The following is a 9,840-nucleotide window of genomic DNA, read 5'->3' on the forward strand; positions in this document are numbered from 1 at the left end:
TTCTTTGAAAGAGAAGGAAACAAAATTCTAGTATAGCAATAATTCATCTAAGAAAAACAGGCTAACAGGTCTGTTTGTTTCAGAGGAACTAAGTTGCACTTTCTATTGTTAAAGTGAAATAAATATTGGTAAAGAAAAGAAGAATAAAAGTTCCAATGTAGTATTAACTCAGTTAAAAAGAACATAGGTCTGATGAGATTGAAATTGGGGAATCTATTCGCATTACAGTAGATTTTATTGAGTTTGAATAGTTTCACTGTCCGTGCTAATCAGCATCGTATCACTGAAATTCACTATTTTGTACCATTATCTACAATGTCGTAATACATTCACCTTAATGCGGTTTTTTCGTTAATCTGTGAGGCGCACGCTGTCGATTAAAGTAAATTTCTCCTTCGACATCGGGGAGCATAATATCTATTGCGATTTTATTAGTAAAATAACATGTACATTGAGACGTAGACGAACGTTAAAAAGTTAGGTAAAACGTTAGATATACGAGAGCGTATTCGATCTCTCTCGACAAAATAAATTATACAAGAGTAAATTACACATTTATACTCGAGCAGCACATGTTGGTTAGCTAACAGTTGGCAGCTACAGATTCGATATATCAATGTTTTGTGCGCTGCTCGGGTCATATATAATCAATTTATACTGTACATTGTTAAATTAAACGCAAAACGTAATCAGCTGCATCGGTCGCTTTTGCATGTTAGAGAATCACGATTTCACGATCATCTTGGATAAAATTATTATAGTAAGTATACTTTATTAGTTCTATGTTATATACGTTATGTAATGTTAAATGAGAGCGTAATCGTATAAGCATGTATACAGGGTGTTTGATAATTGTAACACACCAACTTCATAAGGACATAGAGCTAAGCGAGAGAATCAGAAAAGTCCTCTTCCATTTAGCGATAACGCGTCTAGTTTGTTAGTAACAACCGCGTAAAGTTTGGCGTTTGTTACGCCCATCGTGGCCTATAGACGCTTCACGGCGAGCTGTGTGTGTCGAGGCTAAGCGGCAACGCGGCGCGTTCATCGTCGCCTAGCCGCGCGCCGGCAGCGTTAAGCGTCAAGACGCCATCGCGGTGATCAGCGCGAGCCGCATTACCGCTCAGCTTCGACGCACACAGCTCGCCGTGAAGCGTCTATAGGCCGCGATGGGCGTAACAAACGCCAAACTTTACGCGGTTGTTACTAACAAACTAGACGCGTTATCTCTAAATGCAAGAGGACTTTTCTGATCCTTTCGCTTAGCTCTACGCCTCTATGGAGTTGGTATGTTACAATTATCAGATACCCTGTGTATGTGTGTGTATATATATACTTTTTTTATACGAGTGCCGTTAGTACATCGTAAATAACGGAAAATGTATCCGGAGTAATATTACATTAACAAGTTTATTTATACAATTAACTATCTATATACAATATGTTAATACGAATGTCGCATTTTTTTCTTTTAACGTAACATTAAGAAGAGGCTGTCTTCTAGACTTACCTGTGTCACACTAAAATCTGGAATATATATATTTCGCGTTCTCAATAATCTTTTTTATAATATTCTTAAAAATCCTGATTTCGTTATTGTAACGAAATCTTTAAATCTTGCATTAGTCACAATATCTTTTATTAATTTTTCGAATCTGAAGACCCTTACGCAAACTCTGTTGTCGAACGAGTAAACTCGACATGTAATATTTATAACAGACTTTTTTAGATAAAATTTAGATACAACAGAAATGGATTACGTTTCGTTTCAATATCAATAACCGTGATTTACTGAGATTCGTTCAATAGTATTTACTTGTACATATCTACTCGATCCATAAATATGTTTTTTTATCGATGTATTTTCTCCAAATGTCTTGAGAATGTACATTTTTGATCAAGGCTCTTAGATACTCGCCGCGAATATGTTGGATCGTGAGGTCAGAAGTGAGAAATAACATGCTGGAAATTCTTGCGTTTTCAATTAAAAAGATGTTGCATAAAGGGACACTTCAGATTGTCTGAGCATACTTCTAAGATATTTCGAAAACTATCCTTTTCCCGTGATCAATAAATAGCTATAAAACGAATGTGGCAAAATCATAAGGAAAAATAGATAGAAGAAAAAGATTGCATGTCACGTTAATTTTACGGCTATTTACTGTTTCAAGAAAAAGATATTTTCTGAAGCACTTTTACAAGTATATTCAAGCAATTAGAAATGTTCTTTCATACAAATATCTTTTTTTTTTTTAATAGCACGTAAGAATTTTGGACACGCGTTTCTTCGCTTCTGGCGCATCCACACCCAAAATTGAATTTATTAAATAATTTAATTTATAATGTGTTAGAAGCGAGAAAATATACGACCAAAATTCTTGCAAAATTAATTGAAATAAAGTATGTTCACAATGTGTCATATTTTTTTCAATGTATTTTGCAAAAATTTTTAACATGTATTTTTCACTTTTGATGTTATTAACCAAGAATTTTACGGCGAGAGAGTAGGAGCCTTAAAATTTATTAGTAAATCCTTCATCTTTTTCTTATATCGGTTAATGATTCCGTTGCTCGTTTTGCTTTTACTTGAAAGTAGATTATGCGATTTTAACATTACATGGTGTCCTTTTTGATGATAAAACGGGTTTTCTAAAATCAGCTCGCTAAAATTGCAACTCTACTCTTTCGTATTTCCTCTTTTCCACGTATCGTATAAATACGACGATAATAGCGATTTACCCGATGTAACGGCGGATCTTAATTTAGACAGTAGTTCCGTACGTGCTGAACATCACTCTGGTGGTATCTGTGTCTAGGGTGACGTCTTCCGGGGATGCCAGGTCAACTTTGATCGATCCAGAGTTATTTCGTCTTCGTGTCACGCCGCCGCCCCAGTTCGAGAGAGTCCAATGGTAAGTCTCACCTTCTTTTTCGGCGTTTGGCTGCGTTTCCTGCGCGTTCTCGTTCTCCTTGTCCAGACCGGTTTCGATAGAGACTGACGACTGCGAAGCGACGGAGTCGAAACTGGAGTCACCGCCGCCGCCGCCTCTGTATCGACCGACGCATTCTGTTGCCATTTCGCCGGGAGATTCCTCGATGGCTCGCAAGATATTCTGACATAATTCGGAGTCAAGAGGTATTGGGTCCTCCGAGTCGCGGTTGTGGATAGTCACCGCTATGTGAGCCGGGTGCGGAATCGGCAAAGGAATGACTAGCTTCTCTGCACTATACGGACGAATTTGTCGTTTCCACGGCTGCCAACGCCCCTCTGTGCTGTTATTGGTAGTCATAGTGCGTCTTCGGATTTTCGTAGATGTCAACAGACCGCTAGTGTCGCTGCGAAGAATTATGTATTACGAAAAAGTTTTGTAAGAGTAACTCTGCGAATTCAAATAATAAATTGGTCTGAGAAGAGTAATTGTTGAAAAAGTTTGAAAAATAATTACCATCGTTTGTCGGACTTCCTGCTGTTGCTAGGTTGTTTAGCTCTCGGATTGAAGGCCGATACCTCAAGGTACGGACTGTGGACTTGAATATTCCCACGCGGCGCGTAAACCGCGCCGAGTAAGTCAGGCCCATTGATGCCACCGAGCTCGGTACTATGCACCATGTCCGTGTATCGTGACAGGTCGACTCCTGGGTGTGGCTCTAATTTGAACTTAGTGTCCGAATCATCGAGCGGTTGCAGGAAGTCCAAACTGAAGATGTCGGCGTACATGAGCCCGGCCAAACCAGCCCAATCGCACGCTCCCAAACCCTTGTTCTCCCAGAAATCATCCTCGTTCCCGGGCAGTCTCGCGAAGACATGAGTAGGATAAAGACGTTCTAGCATTAGAGCGCCTTGTTGTATGACCACCTGTAACATATATAAAAATAAATGAATTATCAAGGCTCTCACATGTACAATCAACCGGAGACAAAGCCAACGCAAGATTCTTTTACAAGATGTAAATTGCGTAATTCACTCAATTTACAAGTAAAATAAAAAATATTATTTTAAATTGCACATTTATTAGATGACGCCATTTATTTTCACAAAAAACTTTTTTAAATAAAAAGTAAAACTATGGCAATTTACAATAACAAAATTATTTTCAGCGAGTCGCAGCGAGTTCCAATGTTATCTCTGAAAGAAGGATGACTGAATTGGATCTGAAAAGTGTCTGATGAATTCTAGTAGATCCTCAGGTAGCTGACATTGCTAAATTGAATCAGGTTTGTCAATTACTTTTTGAAATCACTAGTAAGATTAAACACGAGTTATCAAAAAATAAATTGCATTGCAAATTAATATTTTTTTGTGAAAATAAATGGATATATCCGTAATCAGCGCGCCGAAAACTATAAAATAAGATCAATCAAGATTCGAAATTTTCTTCGAATAAAGATATAGATATAGGATATATATTAAAGAATGCAATCAAATATTTATATATAGGCACTTTATAAAAATACTAAATATTTATTATAGGCACTAAATATTTATTCTAGGCACTTGATTGCACTCTTTAATTATTTGTATATACATACTTATATACATACATTGTGCATGTTACTGTGCATATTTAGTATATATTTATTAGTATTATAACAGATTATTATGCGCTTAGTGAACTGCGTTAATGCAGCACGGAATGCATCCAGTTATGATGGTTCAAAAGATGGCGTCAAAAGTAATCACCTTCAAGTCGAAAGTGGTTAACTTTATTTTACTTCTCACAGCGACACTAAGACCCGTCTGCAAATTTTTTCTTCGTCGATCTAACTTCTCGTGTAATACAGCAATTAAATCTTTGGCTTCTTTTTCTAACGATCGGTATGGGTCCTTCGTTTTGGCGAGACTGGCGGCGAACGGTCCGAAACAGGCCTCTACGAACTGAGTAAAATCTCTCTGTGGCTGAGTAATTAATCTCTCAGTTTCTTGTTGGAAAGCCAGCAGTTCGTCTAGCTCTAATTTTGCTTCAAAGGCGGCCAATGCTTGTTCTGCTCTTATCTATGTGAGTGCAAGATAGTTCGCTTTATCAGATTTCACCTCTTGGAAATTAGAATAATTTTAATCGAAAGATACTCACTTGATAATAATAATCTGAAGCTAGCCCCGGCCCAGCTATTCTTTTCACAACGAAGCTATCGCTCGCCGGTATTCGGCCCCTGTTTTTGATCACTAGATGGAACATGACCGTATCCCAGAGTACTCTGATCCAGTAACGTATCACAGCAACTGTGGAATTGATTAACTTCGAATATACATCTTCTACACATAATTCTCCGTCGATAGCAGCAGTAAATGGCGTTTGACTCACTTGTAAGTATCACGAATGATATAACGGGACACAAAATGAGGGCTACGAGTAGCGCTGCTATAGGCTGCAAGCATCCTTGAATGCCGATGTTCCATACTAACGCTTCCATTACTACAAGATATCGATTGCGACTTGGTTCAGGACTGTCCAGGTCCATCATGAGAGCCATGAACGCGTGCAGCATCAACGTGACCAGAGGCATCCTGAAAGAGCCGATGAGCTAAATCCCATACGAAAGCGAGAGATCAGCGATGACTGGACAATTATTCTGAAGTAGAAAACTAACCATAGGACAGCGGTCAAGGCAACAATCAGCGACGCGACGCTCGCCAAAATGCACACCACGGGAAACACGAATAGTATGATAAGCGTGCCCAGGAGACCCTTTGCACCGTAATTCCACAGCCTGTTTAAATGTCTGGTCATACCTTTGCCAATGAACCCTAAAAAAATAAAATTTCCACAATGAACATTGTTTTGAGCAATGTTCACTATTGTGATCGAAAGAAGAAGTGTATCTGAGCTTACCAGTGTCCGGTTCTGTTTCGAAGTGTGTTCGACTTTTGCTGATATGCCTCCAAAGCGCTATCAATCGAGAACAGAGGGTGGGCATCTGTGACGATTTCCTCGGGAACAGCGTCCCATTCAGTTGACTCAATTCCAGGTCGGGGGTGAACGGTTGTACCAGCAACAGAGCACGTATAGACACCGGACTACACCACGGTACAGCCACGCCCAATAGGAACATTGCGTTCCAAGTCCAACACCATGTTCTGGCGATGTAATTGATCCAACGCCACATCGGCCATCTTTATGATGATAGAAGTAACAAATATTAGAACATATACTATTAAAAAAGTTCTTAAATGTAATAATGTTTTCAATGGTATATATAGAGTTTAAGAATTTATAACCATATACAAAACCATATACGAAACTTTTCATCAGTTTTTATCAGTATTATTAGTTAAAAAAATTGTTACGATATCTTATTATTTAATATAAAATTATAGAATGAATATGAAACTTAATGTTTTTTATCTTATATTATGTAACTTCCTGTTTGGTTTTCATATTCAGTTACAACATATCATAACATGTTATAAAATATCAGTGTTGTAATATTTAATAATACGCAATTTTCATATTCAGTTATGACCTATTATAATACGTTATGATACGTTATAATACGTTATATATCAGAGTCATTATAATATATTTAATAATACACGGTGATTTCTAAAATATTTATGATGCGGAATTTCTTCTAAATTTTATATTTTTCATTAAATATATAATTAATTAAACCATATACACGAACTTTTTCATAATTTACATTACTTATAAACAACAAACTATATATATGATTAGTTAATATGAGATTTAAGTAGAATTATTGGTAAATGAATCATAAGATATCGATCTTTGAGTTAAGCCGTGTCGATTAAGAGCAGTCACTCGGTGGGTGACCGAAATTTGAGAACTGCACGGAAGAAGAATGTATATAGGATTATTGCAAAAAAGTTAGATTATTTCATTATATACTTCTTAAATTATTATTACGCCACCATAAAAAGTAGATTCAGAATATCTTTTCATGACCACATGCATTATTAAATGCAATATCAATTTAGTTATTTATTCTTATAACTTGGTTATATAACAAAAAATTTCACAATCGAGTTATGAAGTTTTTCTAACATACAAGTGTCCGATTAATCGATTAATCCGATTAGTACCTTGTTGTAGTAGTATGTAAAATCTCTCTCTCGACTAAGAAGACCGGTTGGCTAGGGTCGGCGCGAGGTGTCGTGATAGAAGTCGGTGTATTACTCAATACGGTTGGAATGATCTCGGATTGACCCTGGAAATTGCGCCGTATTATCCAGTTCTTTGGTAGCCAGATTTGCGTCGGCCATTGGAAAGTCCTCGTTGGAGTTTTCACTTTTCGCAGTTCTTTCAAAAGAACTGGTTCTCGCTGTGAAACAGATAAATTCAAGTCTTCGGTGCGCTAGGGACGAAGAAAAGAAAACTAAGACAAAGCGTTACATACCTCTTTCATGAAAGTTAAATCACGGTTAAGGAAATATACAGTCTGTTGGAGATTCTGATTACTGCAGAGCGCGAGAGCTTCCTCGTGCGCGCTCCACTCGCACTCTTCTATAAAGTTCTCCTCGGCCTCTCGCATGCGATCTCGCATCCATGGTTGTATCCGTGACAAGACCGGATGTTCGCTCTCCATGCGACGTCGTAGAGATTCTTTGGTTTGCGATAGCTTCCGTTGCACATTTTCCACTGCTCGGTGCATCAGTACGACCGATTGCGCTTGTTGAACCAACAGCTGAGCAATCCCATCGCCTAACGCGAGTATGTCCGGGTGTGACAAGATGTTCGAGTACACTCTCTGGAGGTACTCGCGCATCACTGCTTCGTTAACTTCCTGAATAACGAGTAACAGTAAATGTTAAGCATCGACCACCAAGTTTAGCGAAAAAATTCCTTACTCGTTCTATCTCCTCGTCCGGTTTCTTTTGTGCTCTCAGTTCTGATATCAGTCTTTCTCTAAAGTGAAGAAACCAGCCTCTTGTCTCTCTCTCCAGAATCGCGACCAGCGTCGGCAAAGCCTTTCTGATTATGTCCCTGCTGAATAATCTGAGATCAACTGCGGCGCCGCCAGGGGTTCCGAATACGAAGGGAACCGAAACGGGCAGCAGCTGGGACGATTCTCTCTCCACCTCGAACTTCTCTGTAGTTGCCCGGCGAAGTTGTTTACGTATAAATCCGCAAAGTAATTCCAGGGAATCTTCATATTCCGACTGAAACAACGCAGGAGAGCGGGAATAATTACTTGCAAACTAAGGTCGCGTCAGATTATCGAGCATAAAACCCAATCAATGAAGAAAATAAACGTCTTACCCTGCAGACCAATTCTGCTACTAGGTATCGACAACGTTCCTCCCTAATTTTAGCGTCTAGGTTGTGTGCCTGGAGCGACGGCACGCCGATTATAATGTCTGCGAAGAGTATATATGCGAACGTGTGTGCATGTATGTATATATATATATATGTACATAATGCGGATAATCGGTAATGCAGATGTGCGCGGGTTCGCAAACGTCACGCGCACAGATGACACGAAACTGCGGACTCACCGACAAGTCGTAATAGTCCTGTCAGTAAGGCTTTGAGAGACTGCGAGACACTGAAGCAATGGGAAACTAATCTAGCCTTTGCTGTAACCACGAGAAATCTGGTCGCCAGAGCGAGATCGCCGAGCAACGCGTCCCGCCTTCTGTCTCTGCCGCGTTGCAACAGACCGCTCAATCGCCATCGATGAGTCTGCCCGGCGAAATTGATCGAGTCCACCTCAAACTCTCTGTAAGGAGAATCATCGATTATTCACGTGTGCCAAAATGACCAGAAAGCGATTTGTACGTGACGGCTAAAATTATACAAAGCGCTGTATACTCTAAGTAAACAGTACTGCTGGTATCCTTTTTTTCAGCAACAAATAAATAAGGATGGTGTTATAAAAAAAAAGGAATTACATGGTGATAGGTCTACTCACTTGCTAGTTTCACCAAAGAGACATTTATTCGAGAGCGTTGCTAATCTGTGCTTTATTATACACTTGCTCGACTATATATCAACTTTTTTATGACGATCAAGCTATAGTTTTATTTTTTACACAACAATTATATATACATATATATATATATATATATATATATATATATATATATATATATATATATATATATATATATATAGAGATATACAGGGTGTTTACGAAATACTTGTATAAACTTTTAGGGAGTATTCCTCTCGTTAACTAAAGAAAAAAGTTTATATAAATCTATAATTGAATATAAGTAATTGCGAAGTAAATCAAAATTTACGTTAACGTTACAATTAAATAATCATAAGTAAACTTAAATTATAACACAAGTAAATTTAAATTATAACAAATACTCAAAATGGCTGCCATTTGATTGAAGACAGGCATTGACACGATTGGTGGAATAAGGAGGTCGAATCATTTCAAAGCTTCGCGAACGATTCCGTATAATATTAATATATTCACAAATATTAATGATGCGTTGGTAAAACATTTCTTCGTTATTAATAAGTTGTAAATATACTAAATGCTTTATATGTTCTCATAGATTCATATTAATAGTCATTACTTGAAATTCGTCTCGAATGATACTCATATTTTAATTCAGAGTTAGATGAGAGATTTTCTATTGAATCCGCGCGCAACTATATATATATACAGGGTGGACCATTTTAATCCATCCAGTCGAATATGTCGAAAACCAAACACGGGAGAGAAAAATATTTCAGACAAAAGTTGTAAGGCTTAAAAAAACGCATTCAACAATAGTAGTTATTTGACATAGGATGGCGTCGCCAAGGTCAGGACAAGGTCAACTTTGCTTTTTTAAATAGAAATACATATTTTTTATTGCGGCATTTTATTCAACGTAAAAACGCAAATAACTTTTGCTTGAAAAAATTGTTTATACGGCCTCTA

General features: G+C 37.8%; 1 protein-coding gene across 2 annotated transcripts in view; it reads right to left on the reverse strand.

Moving 5' to 3' along the window:
* Positions 1 to 216: 216 nt before the first annotated feature.
* Positions 217 to 9,840, reverse strand: part of LOC116844955 — a 37,608-nt gene continuing 27,984 nt past the window's right edge. For both annotated transcript variants that reach the window (XM_032817142.1, XM_032817141.1), the window contains 12 exons: positions 8,456 to 8,679; positions 8,220 to 8,317; positions 7,808 to 8,119; positions 7,357 to 7,743; positions 7,043 to 7,281; positions 5,832 to 6,112; positions 5,590 to 5,746; positions 5,304 to 5,506; positions 5,073 to 5,221; positions 4,682 to 4,993; positions 3,447 to 3,856; positions 217 to 3,336 (listed from right to left, as the gene is read on the reverse strand). In XM_032817142.1, the coding sequence (XP_032673033.1) occupies positions 2,763 to 3,336; positions 3,447 to 3,856; positions 4,682 to 4,993; positions 5,073 to 5,221; positions 5,304 to 5,506; positions 5,590 to 5,746; positions 5,832 to 6,112; positions 7,043 to 7,281; positions 7,357 to 7,743; positions 7,808 to 8,119; positions 8,220 to 8,317; positions 8,456 to 8,679 (3,346 nt within the window). In that variant the 3' untranslated portion in view covers positions 217 to 2,762. The remainder of the gene's footprint in view (positions 3,337 to 3,446; positions 3,857 to 4,681; positions 4,994 to 5,072; positions 5,222 to 5,303; positions 5,507 to 5,589; positions 5,747 to 5,831; positions 6,113 to 7,042; positions 7,282 to 7,356; positions 7,744 to 7,807; positions 8,120 to 8,219; positions 8,318 to 8,455; positions 8,680 to 9,840) is intronic.

This window comes from Odontomachus brunneus, unplaced genomic scaffold (genome assembly GCF_010583005.1).
Source record: "Odontomachus brunneus isolate Ranch 3 - 2012 unplaced genomic scaffold, Obru_v1 Obru_scaffold_048, whole genome shotgun sequence".
Classification (NCBI taxonomy): Eukaryota; Metazoa; Arthropoda; class Insecta; order Hymenoptera; family Formicidae; genus Odontomachus; species Odontomachus brunneus.